Source organism: Egretta garzetta, unplaced genomic scaffold (genome assembly GCF_000687185.1).
Source record: "Egretta garzetta isolate BGI_Z169 unplaced genomic scaffold, ASM68718v1 scaffold142, whole genome shotgun sequence".
NCBI classification, from domain to species: domain Eukaryota; kingdom Metazoa; phylum Chordata; class Aves; order Pelecaniformes; family Ardeidae; genus Egretta; species Egretta garzetta.
In genome coordinates, this window is record NW_009258955.1 from 862,496 (window position 1) to 875,155 (window position 12,660).

General features: G+C 42.2%; 1 protein-coding gene across 1 annotated transcript in view; it reads left to right on the top strand.

Annotated features, from left to right (window-relative positions):
- GPR158 (G protein-coupled receptor 158) overlaps positions 1-12,660 on the top strand; it is a gene marked incomplete at its 5' end in the record, with an annotated part of 205,263 nt that overhangs the window by 180,714 nt on the left and 11,889 nt on the right. Inside the window, one exon of the mRNA XM_009634558.1 lies at positions 3,186-3,424. Coding sequence (XP_009632853.1) covers positions 3,186-3,424 — 239 coding nt within the window. The remainder of the gene's footprint in view (positions 1-3,185; positions 3,425-12,660) is intronic.

The window sequence follows — 12,660 nt, forward strand, 5'->3', positions numbered from 1 at the left end:
TTGTTCGGGTGTCCCCTGCCCTCCCCTTGGCCAGTGCCAACCTGAATGCTCCCAAGCCGTTTCCCAGCGTGGTTCAGGATTTGGCACAGGCCATTGCAGTGGGCAGTTCGCATGCGGCTGCCCTGTGTTGGAGGGTAGTGGTATGGATAATGGTATGGATAATGTCTGTTCTGTGCCGGTCGGCTTCAGTGCCAGGGACAAGCCTGACCATATTTAATTTCCTACTATAGATGCAGCCCACCAGCTCCACTCCTTACCTCCCTGTGAGAAACCTCTGTCATTTGTATAACAGATATTTCAACCCAATAAACAGAGAACAGTGCAGAAAGGGGGAGACTGAGCATAATCTACCCAGAAATCAGGGCAGGGATTTGTATCGAGAACCCCCCAGTTTTCTGTTGGAGGGTGCCAGTCATCAGACTGGTGTTTCCTGAGGCAATTTGGTCTCATATTGCAGTGACTCAACTTTTTTTATGGTGAACTTTGATGGTATATGAGTCAGAGGTACAGAAGGAGAATGACCTTCCAGCCTGGGGACTAGGCATGCTCTTGGGAGGGGAGACTCCTGGGCACTCGCCTCTGCTTTGATACATGTTCATTAATACATAGGAGATGAGAGGAGATGGAGCACCCCTGCTAGCGCTGAGGTGGTGAGGAATGTGGGTTTGGATTCTCGCTGCAGCAGGAAGATGAGGGAATTGTGACTGAAGAGCTGATGTTCTGATTGAGTGCTTTTATGTCACAGCCTCTGGAAAGGAGATTTTCAACTCTACGTATTTAGCCAGCTTTCCTTACAGCTTCTCAGAAAAAAAAAAAGTGTAAAGGTTGGGTTACATGTACGCCTACATGTTCGATGTGGTGGTGGTGGTAGACACTTATTTTTGTGAAAAAGATGAAAAAAAAAAAGTGGTTTCATCCAAGTTGCAGGGGGGTTGACTGCTGTACTGCAAAATGTTACATTTCACTGTGCTTAGGTCAATAATGTAACAGCAGCCCACCCCCCTGCCTTAGAAAGCTGGCTCACAGTCAGCGGTTAGTGGGCTAGTACTGGGAAAAATGGAATGCCTCCTGCCTTGTTACAGCCAGAAAAGGCTCACATATTGGATTGCAGTAGAATCACCAAGAATTTACTTTGGAGAGCCAAAATACAAAGAAAAGAAAAGTTCCTAGTAGTTCTCTGCTGGTTTGTAAGATTTCTGCAATTCTTAAAGCTTCATAAACGTGGTATTTTTCTCAAATGGCAGACTATATCTGTGAAAAGATGGTGTTTTCCAGGGCATTACAAAAAAGTGCCTTTTCCTTCCCTTCAAAGAAGTGAAGTATTGATTGACATTCACAACAGGGAGGAGGAAAGCCTTCACTTATTGATTTTTAGCGTTCTAAAAATGAGGATTTACTGGTGCTGCCCTGGAAGAGCAGTGGTACGGCTGAGCAGTGCGGCTGGAGTCGCCTGCCTTGCGACTGTGGAGTTGTCTGTCTATCCTGCCTGAAGTCTTTGGGAAGCTGCTTCCAACATAAAACACTTAGCATCTGTAAAGGGAGAGCAGAACATCTATCAAACATGGAAAGATCAAAAACTGTGACTCCCTGCGGAGTAACAGTTGGGAGGGAAACAGCTGAATAATGTTGAACATATTCAGATCTCTGACTTCACCTAATGCACACTGGGAAGGCTGTGTTTGTAGTCAAACGATGATTCATTTTTATGGATGTGGAAAAGCTTTTGTGCTTCTGCCTTAAAAGACATCACTCTGTTATTTGTTTGAGAGGCAGCACCAGTTTCTTCTGCTTCTCTTAGAAAAACATAAGCATAAATATTAATCTGGAGCGTGATATTTTTTTTTTTTATTTTTTTTTTTTTTTTCTGAAAAGGCAGGCCTGGCCATAGAATGGCTTGGGAGGTGGCTCAGTGCTTGGTACACTGAGAAGACTTGAGAGCTGACAAGGGCATTTAAAAACTCAACTTTCCGAAAAAATTGAAGTTCCCGAAACCTCAGTGATAATTTGTCCCTTCATGGATATCAAGAGCATTCACTGGACACACTTTTGCTCAGGAATCAGGAACCACCACGGTTTTGAGGATAAAATCACCGAAGCTCGCCTTTTCACTTTGAAAGGCTCCTCACCCCAATCTCTAAAAAAGCCTTTAAACTTCAGCCCATCTACTTCAAAAGGTTTGAGTACATGAAAACTTCAGTGATAACCTTTCCTTGCTGCCCAGCCTTAGTAACTTGGCAGGGTCAAGGCAGGAGCACCCCTTGCAGCCCCCTTTCCTCACAGGAAAACGCCAGGAGAAGGTTAGATGCTTCTGTCAGATCCCGTGCTGCAGAAAGAGATAATTCTGTGCTACGTGAAGAGTCAAACTGCTCCCTCTTTCTGAGCCAATTTCCTCAAATTTCGGTTGCCCTCCTGCTCCCAGCAGGACCTTTTCCCGCTTTAGAAGGTGGTGGTGGGTAGAAAATGCAGGTGATATTTCCTTGAACAGTTCTTGGTGGGAGTAAATCTATTGTAATAGTAAGTGCAAATATTTTTCAAGTGAGTGCTGTATTGTATGTTTAATGGCTGTTACATGGTATATGTGCCCGACATATGACGTGGCTTTTCGTATGACGGTTCTGTCCCAGCTTGAAAAGCATGTCATTGCCTCTAAACAAGTCAGGAAACACTTAATTAGCAAAGTGCCTTCCACAGTTATTTTATAAGGAGTGAGGTATTGTCTCAGAAGCAACAAACTCAATGGGAAAAATATCCAAGAAGTGCTGATTTTTTTCTCTGGAAATAGTATGCTTGGGGATGAGCAGACCGACAGCATCAAAACAAAATGAAATTTCACACACGTGGTTGCTATTTTATGGAAATGACCTTCCCTTTTCCAAAGACAGAAGCCTTCCACGGGGAGCTGGAAGGTACAAAACAGCTTGACAACACAGCGTGTGAATGCATGTCTCTAGCATAAGCATAGCTAATATTTTCTATTATTGCTGTCTAGCACTCTCTGGGCAACAATCAGTTCCATTTAAATACAATGCATATGAAAGTCATAATGTTTCAAATTTCACTCTTGTACATACTGTCCAGGGGAAAGAATTTTTTTCAATAATCCGATAGTGAAATAAAATGAAAGTCTTAATTTCTGCGACACAGCTAGCGCTCTTTTTAATTCTGCAACTGTCTGAATTTTTCAGGGTTTTGAAGGTATTCCTGTCCCGAACTGCTCAGCGTATTCCATACATGACAGGTGGGCGAGTGATGAGGATGCTGGCTGTTATTCTCCTGATAGTCTTTTGGTTTCTTGTTGGCTGGACTTCTGCAATAACCCAAAATTTGGAGAGAAACATTCCACTCATTGGCCAAGGGCAAACATCTGACCACCTGATCTTCAATATGTGCCTCATAGACCGCTGGGATTACATGATGGCTGTTGGTATGTTCATTTTCTAGCTTGTCTGTTTCTAAAATAAAGCTTGATTGCCTTTTCATTCTTCTTATTTTAGAATTTCTTAAAGTTTTGTCAGACTGCGTAACATTACGCGAAAAAGCTTCTAGGAAAATGAAATATTGGCACGTATTTTTTTTTAAATGGGCTGAGAAGTAAAACATATTTAAAATATACTGAGACTTCTGTGACTTTCAAAGGTTTGTAACTTGGACTGTAGTAACAAAGTGATGGGTGCTCGAGAAATTTTGTCTTTGAGGGCAGAAGATACCGTGCTCTTCTACACTATTAAAGTGAGAAACTGTGGCCAGAGTAACAGAAGCTTTTTGCTTCTGCACCACAGAACTGGGCAGAGCTCTTGTGTGTGAGGAGGGAAAGGACTTGCAACACCACTCTTTCATAGCCAGAAATTAGTATCAGTGTCATGGGAATAGGAAATGCACATTCAAAAGTCCCAACTTTCTGTATTTGTTAGATGTGCTGTCAGTGCATGGGATAGGCAGGAGCTAAAAAATGACACCCTGCAGAACTCATATCAAGGAGAAAAATGACACATTTTTGTTTCCTTAATTTTATAACAAACAGTGGATTCCCCACGCCAGAGTTCAGTTATACAGGGTAACGTGCTTCCCCCTGATGGCTGGACAGCTTTGGTGCCTCTGCACCTACAGCCCTTGTTTCTAGTACAGCCCAGGTGTGCCACCCCACTATCTCAAATACATCAGTGTTTTGAGATCTGAGATAAATTCTTACCTTTCTGTCTTTTCCCTGCTTCCCCCATGGACATCCCACTGACAGAGCTCCGCTGCTGAGGGTTAGGGAGAGGTAATGGTGGCTCCTCCACTTGAGAGATGGATAGAAGCAGCCTGGGGGCATGAGGGGTGTTTCCTCTGAGAGGGGCGTGCAGAAAGCCAGCGCATGGTGATGCTCAGCAGTTTTAAAGGGCAAACCACTGCTGCCAGCTTCACCAAGGTCCTTCTGTGGCTCTAAGCTGCCCCTGTGCTCTGCTCTTCTCTCCTTCGTGTAAGATCTGAGAGGCAGCCAGGCACGCTGGTACCCCATGTGTCAATGTGCTCGCTGGGAAACCACACGGAGAGGAGCCTGCAGGAGTGCATTTTGAAATGCATCTCGATTTGAGCCCTTTTGGAGGGGGGTACTGTTAAAATATTACTATATTTTGCAGTAATGGGATCGTACTATCGCCAGAGATGATGTAAAATTAATAACGAAAGAGAATTAAATGTGGAACACCTGATGATGTCATCTGCCGTAATCCATTCTGCATCAAAATTTTACTGCATTTCACAGCCAGTAATACAGTGGTTGTTGCATAATGGCAAAGAAATGCTTTTATTCTCTGGATTTTGTAGCTATGGTAGTGAAATGATTAACAACTCAGATCCTAATTAATCCCTTTTTGGTTAGATATTACATAAGTTTCTGTCTGCCCAGTGTTGTTAAAAACAAGGATCATTTTTAAGGTATATTTACATTTAGAGGGGTTCTCAATGTTTTTCAAAATACACTCAAGGGCAGTAGAGGCAAAGCCAGCTCTTGACCCTGAACAAAATTGGGCAGAATTTCTTATCTTCTGTCATTTTGCCTTCTTACCCAAACTACCTTATAAGCAGAACTGTGTTTGTGCAAGTCTTCAGTAAACTATGCAGCCACATTAGTGGTACCAGGAGGTATATGCCCACAAGTATGTTCGAACATGTGTGTGTCTCTCTCTCTATACACTTACATATATATGTGTGTGCATGTTTCTATGCACTTCAAGATTTTTATTGTTACTAGCAGTTTGAAAAGCTTACAGCCAGTAGGAACTAGTTCCAAAATTAGACATTTCGTCTCAGAGATATGTCAGAAAAAATACCCATAATGTAGAACCCCTTTTATTCCTATAATTGACTGTGAGCAGCCTTGCAAAAATTCCAGGTGATAAATTAATTGATGAATTACGATATTTGATTTAAAATGCTAAAATAAAAAAAATACAGGATGATAATTAATGAAAGGCTTGTTATTTCACCTGATTTAGTGAGGCACAGTATTTTAGATAAAACTGGTGAGTGTTTTGGAACATATTCTGTCACCTGTAGCCCTTGCCGGAATACCTCCCTGTTTTTAACGCTCTACTGAAATGTGGAGAGGGAATTTTCAAGGTCGCAGATTAGTGAAGTGAGAATTAACAAGGCTCTGTTAGAAAGTCGTAATGAGATTAATCCTTTGTGCTACCAGAGATTATTGAAGTTAGGATTTATGAAGCATTTTCCATAGTAATCATGCTGCTTAGGCTCTATCTCCGGAGACTTTTATTGCAGTGAATGTTTTATATTTACATTTCCATTAATTTTAAGAGGATGCTCTCTGTGAGAGAAGTAGAGACTTAGACACAAAGGTTGTCACCATTTCTAGCATTGCCTCTCTACTCTGTTATGCTGATGAGAAAAATTAGCATTCAGTAAATCTTATTTTATCTACATAGCATAATGTAAGTTAGTATGCATTTGCCTTGAGGTTGGGTACTTGTTGGTAGCTTATTTGTCACTTGCTTAGATTCTTTTATTTCCTTTTTGCTCATTTCTGCATCACTTTCAAGGTTGGGGCATCTGTCTCATTGACAAGCCATGGCATGGTTGACAATCTGAGATTTCAGAGAAAGACCAGAGGGCTTGAAAACACTCACCCACAAAGCCTTTTTCCTATGGCCTGAATATATTCTGTACCTCTACCTGTCACAGCCAGATTCCAAGTTAGAAAAAAACCCAAGCAATAAACTTTTGGTAGCTAGGGGCTCGCAGTGACACAAACCAAACTATTATTCTTTATCCTGAGGGAAAAACCCTATAAGTGAAACAGATATCATCACAGGATTTAAAAGAACTTCCCACAAACTGGAAAAAAAAAGCAAAATAATAACTTTAATGAACAAAGCCCCAGGCAGGAGAGAAAGGCAGGCAGAGAGATAAACATGCATGCACAAACACAAATAAAAAGCAGAGGTGAAATTCTTGGCAGGTGGATGGTCCTGACTGCAGCAGGGCCAGGGTTTTGCCCAGCATGACTAGGATTTCAACCATAGTTCTAAAAAATCCCCCCTGTGCATTCTGTATGTGGTTTTCAATGTTTTATTTAGACCAGAAGCGAATGGCAGGAATTAACTAAGCGCAGGGAGGTATTTTTCCCCAGCACCTGCATGACTCTTGGCTGGCAGGACCTGGGCCTGAGCTGCTGCCGTAGCCCCCTAACTGGTGGGACATGCTTTGGGTCCTGGGCATTGGGGGGATTTCAAATACCAGGCTGCATTGTGATAACTGCATGCCCTCAGCCAGGAAAAGGAACAAAGTACATATTTCAGGCAACTGAGATACTCCCTCCCAAAACAACTCCTTCCCACTGTTCATTTGTTGATATTTAACATATATAATCTTTGCATCTAAAGAGGGTATGAGTGGCCAGGACGGGTTCTGCCAACTTGGGCATTAAGACTGCCTGTACAGTTTTGACCTAGGGCATTGTAATACAGCCTTACGAGGCCCTTTATTAAATTTTCTACAGGCCCTCTGCTGCATTTAGCGAATGAGTGATTATTATTTCTTTTTGTTATCCACATTTGATGTGGCCCTATGCCATATTTGGGGTGTGTTGTTCAGAGCATGCAATGAATTAAGAACTGTTTGTTTCCAAATGGGTGTTTTTAAGCTGTGTTCTCCTTAGCACCGATGTACAAAGATTAAAGCCAAAATTGTCAACAGTAGCTATCCATTTTGGGTGTCTGTCTTGAGACATCTAGGGACTGGTTTTTCAGAGTACTGTTTATAGCCACCTCTGTATGGAAAGCACAACCAGGAGGCACTTGTTAGAATGCAGTATTGATGAAGATCTATGGCTTCAGTTCTCACATTAGATACTTAGAAAATGTATCATGTAAAAATAGTGACCACTTGTGAAAAGCTTACTCAATAAAGCTTACTTACTTGATAAGTGCAGGGCTGTATAAAATGTTTGCAGCAGAAATAGGAAAAGAATCCTGTTTTACTAAGAAGTCTTCAGCTCTGTCCCTTTCCTGCTTGTAACCCATTCCTTGCACCACCACGTACACCTCTTTCACAGCCTGCATCACCAACACCATGTGTGGTTTATGTCCCCCATCTCTAGGATTTGGTGAATCTGGACAAGGTATTGGCAAGAGCAACAAAGACAATGAGTGGTGATGGAACCCCTGGGGTTGAGCAGTTTGGGTTGCATTACCCCCTGCAGTAATGTTGCTTTTTCTTAGTATCTGTTACATTACAAGTGAAATCCCATAGCACCATTTCTGTGAAGTATTTCTGCTAAGGAAACCATATTTGGATTGCCTTAGCTGCATGTTCATGTATTGGTAAATGCCATATTCAGATGCTTCTGCAAGCCACCCATGGGAGGAGATGGCTTTGGGAGAGGCTGGAAGACGTTCTGACTTCCCCTTGTCTTTGCACCAGCCTTTTTGGAATCCGCTTCTTGTACTGCTCCAAGTCTTTCCAGCCCTTCAGGTACTTTGGATACCATTGGCGTTTGCTTGCATCGTCTTTAAGAAGTGAGAGAAGAGGTCCCACGCTCAGTTTGCTTTCAGCTGCTGGTGGTAGATCTTTCTGATCCTGTTCTCCTTCTTTCATCGACACACAAGTGAAGAGCATGACAGGGGACATGAAGATTGAAGAGTGGCCAGCTGGCTGGCTTTAATAACCACAGTGGGAAATGGGAAGAGTGAGGCAGGACAGCACATCTGTGTAGAGGAAGGAATAAAATGCATGAGTATAAGGACTAAGAGAAGTGCAGAAATGAGGGAAATTCCTGGAGATTGTAGACCTGAGCACTGTGCAGTGAGACTCCTAGGCATGTTGTTCACACTCAAGCCAGCGGCTATGTCTCCAGTGCCAGCAGAAGCCATAGGGCCCACAGACCATGCGTCACCATGTCACTTGCATTACTTTGAGTGGACCTGCAAGGCAGACTTCTGCCTGTGGGGGAGTGGAGTGTGCTGTGTCGTGTCCCCCAGCCCATGGACCCCTGCTCTTCTTTCAGCCTTGCACAGCCACAGGCTGTGAAAGTTCTGGTAGAAAAAAAAAAGTCAGGATTTGGTACCATTGAGTCTTACTCCACACATAGGTCTCTGTATTGCTGTGCCTAGCTAATTAAAATGGTGCTGAGATATGGTGAGAGAGATAGATAAACCTCTGGTAATTTATAATTTGCTAGGAATAACTCAGCACTAAAGACTTATACATGTAATCACCATTCATCGAAATATATGAAAATCCTTTCAGTTGAAGAAAAAAACTTGTCCTATGACATGGTGCAACTCTCCAGGTGGGAGATTGGACTCGGTGAGGCAGAAAGAGACTGCGCTGGCTGGCAATACAGGAGCAATTGAGGACACAGGTTTTTTCCTATTTTAAAATGGTGAGCACTCGGCTCCAGCTGACACCCTGAGTGAATGAATGGATGGAAGAACTGTGCTTCCAGATCCATAGCTCACTTAATTTCAGTAAAGGGGATTTAAAATGTATCATAGAATCATAGCATTGTTTAGGTTGAAAAGACCTTTAAGATCATCAAGTCCAACTGAAAACCTAACACTGCCAAGTCCGCCTTGTCCCTAAGCACCACATCCTCACGTCTTTTAAATACCTCCAGGGACAGTGACTCGACCACTTCCCTGGGCAGCCCGTTCCAATGCTTGACAACCCTTTTGGTGAAGAAATTTTTCCTAATATCCAATCTAAGCCTCCCCTGGTGCAACTTGAGGCCATTTCCTCTCATCCTATTGCTTGTTACTGGGGAGAAGAGACCAACACCCACTTCACTACACCCTCCTGTCAGGCAGTTGTACACCCTCCTTTTCTCCAGGCTGAACAGCCCCAGTTCCCTCAGCTGCTTCTCATAAGACTTGTACTCTAGACCCTTCATCAGCTTTGTTGCTCTCTTCTGAACATGTTCCAGCAGTAATGTCTAAAGTAATGTAGGCATTAGTCTGATGAAATGAAGTGTGATGGAGAAGTAGATGAGTTGTTCCAGCTGTGTTACAGATGTAAGTAGAGTTGTAATCAGTAATTTGTGTCCAAAACCTGAGGAAAAAATGGTGTACCTGTTGGAACAGTACTGTTTTTCCAACAGTGCAAGGTTCAGAATACCAAAGGAACTTAGTCGAGTCGCAGCTGTAATGGGGCTCTCCCTTATTAGTGCAAGGAAGGGACGCAAAGCATGTCACCGTCTCTGGAGAGCCTGTTCTTGGCCTATGATGGTGCTTTTTAAGTAAGTGAGTGTGGTCAGATGTAGAACATCATACAGAGTCATGAAAATGGGCTTTAATCCTTAGAGGTGTCTTCTTTTTTCAGGTAGCTTTTGGAGCAGAGTGCAAGTGAGCATGGGGATGGGTATCCTGGCTCCAGGGGGCTCCTTTCAGCAGCTCTAGCCCACAGCCATCTCCACTGAGCAGCCGGCCTGAAGAACCACAAAAGAAAGGCATTTCTGGCAGGGTAGGAGGGCTGAGAATCAACCAGAACATCCTGAAATAACTGACTTTCCTTTCCCAGCCATGTCAGGAAGGAAACTCACAGTTTAGGATTTAAGCACTTCACAAACATGGGTAAATTTGTTTCCACTGTCATCTGGCAGTGACAGAGTGGCATTATCCCCATTTTACATAGCCAGAGCCCAGGCACAATAAGATTAGGTTTATATGGTCCATTTAATCTGGGTCCCCATTTTGCAATGCTTTTGGCTCAGTTACGGAGCTTAGTCAGATCTATATATAACATGTTATGTATGGTCTCACTGGCTACAAATACAGCCCTGTGTGCTTAGTTCTGCTGCAAAAATGCCTAGGTTGGCACCCAAATAGCAAGAGAAATGTTCTCTGTGATCATCTCTGCGAAGTTTGGCTTGAGCGGGGACTTTTTTCTTATGCACAGGAGCTTGAGGTACAGACAAAGTTAGAATTCAGTTGTGCATGTGCACAAGACCACTTTTTTCCCCCTGCAGTCTTTTCGCTCATTCACTAGACATCTAAATGTCATTTGCACAAATTACAGAGCTTTCTTCATCAGCCAACCTTGATTTATCTCTGGAATTGCTCTGTCACATGCATTAAATGAGAGGGCAAGTTAAGTCTGCATACATGGTATTTTTATTTTAGTGCTGTCCAATTCTTAGAGACAGCAAAGCTGTAGAAGTAAGGATGAAGTACTTTCCTAAGGCCTCTAAGAAGGGTTGGTGTGTAAGCCATGTTCAAAAATCCAACTTTACATTTCTTGATTTTTTGTGTTTCCTCGTATGGTCTTTTCTGAATCCATTTTTTCTCCCCTCTCCTGAAGTCATGCCCTTACTGCCTTTACTCCATTTGTCATCTGTGGGTGTTCTCTTCCCGTACCCGCTCAAGTATAAGCAGGCTCTCAATGACTTTTCCAAATCTTGAAGGAGAGGACAGTGACTCTGATCACTGCTTTCAATTCATCCTATCTTGCTCTGCAGTTCTGTGCAGTCAGGTGAAGTACAGGCATCTGCAGAGCGGGTAAAGAGAGAGGATATGGATTGATGCGGGAATTTGCTTGTGCTGGGGGATGGACGGGCAGGAGCGGGTCAGTCTGCAGTCGCGGTGCTATGCAAGGTGTGACATAACTCGCCTAATGGAGATGTCACAGAGACCACGTCTGGACTCGGCTTTACCTTGTACTAGCTTTACATGTGAAAGAATAATTTGCAACACAGACAACTGCATGTTTAGCAAAATCTAGTAAATATATTAACCCAGATCTTCTGAGAAAGTTTGATTAAGTCAATAATACCAACCCAGAGTCTTTCCCGTAGAGCAGATACATATCACATACTGTGAACATATATCGTTGTCCTTCATTATCTGAAGATGCAGAATATGAGCAACAGGCTAAACAAATCCCAAGTGAGGAGACATGGCGCAGTCTTAGTCATAACAGGCCGGTGGAATCAGGCATGAGTCGGGCCTGGTGTAGTGGATGACTAAGCTAAGCATTCCAAAATGCTCCATTTTCTAAAACCATGATGGGCATTGCAAACAAAATGAACCAATGTGGTTTTTAAACACCAAAGAATATAACTGAGCAGGTTGATTAGGTAGTGAAAAGACCAGATAAAAGGTTATGTGCATAAGAAATAGGTAGTAACTAGGAAGAGAGGTATTTAAGATTAATCCATTTGTGCACATGACATATTGAGGCCACATTACATTTTCATCTCTTACCTTCCATTCATATCTACATCCATTTATGCCTTTAAAGCAATTGTGCCTTTTCTTCTCTCTTATCTATCACAGATTTGCACCCAAAATCTGAATGCCTGGTTTGGACAGTTATAGAGTTACTGGAAGTTTTTTCAGAGCTCTTTTATGCTTTCTTTTTTTGACTTCACATTTTCTGTCCAGATATCTGTTGACAGCTCTCCTAGGAACTTCCATCATTTTTCAGAAGGGGAAAAGAAGATATTTCTTGTTCTTGTGCTTAATACCTAAAATGGGCTAATTTATAAACCTTACAATAAATCATACTTAAAAGAATAAGATCATGTGTTTTGAGCTTTGAGTTTGGTCTTGGCGGGTTTGCAACATGCTAAGATATTCCTTTAGTGGTCAGGAAGTCACTCATCTACGCCAGAAATTTAATATCACATCTCACAGATTTTAATCATTAAAGATATTTGGCACAAGCAGCCACTAGTATGCCATAGACAGAACTAATAAGACCTCAGAGATGAGTGGTACATAAGAACCTTGCTGCATGGTGGCCAGGTGTGCTCCTTTATCTATCTATCCATCCATCTGTCTACCTAATCTATCTATTTGGGTTTTATCAGTGTAATAAATACATTAAAATGTGACCTTATTTTATATTGAGAAACCAAAAAGGCCATGTAGAAAAACAATACAGCAAAATTTTATAGCACCTCCAGATTTTTGTTACTAATTGCTCTAATAATCTGTAGTTAATTATATGGACTTGATTTCCCCCCTCAAGCACAGCTTCTACATGATACATTTAAGCTGGGTAATTAGTGGTTTAGATAATAAATTGGTTTTCTATCAGCCTGTTTTATTTGTTACTGCTAATGAAATTATTGTAACGCTGGGCTTAGCAAGTATAGGAACTCTGTTATTTTACCTTGTGTTTTAAAAGCTATTCCCTATTTGTGTTGCATACCAGATGTCACAC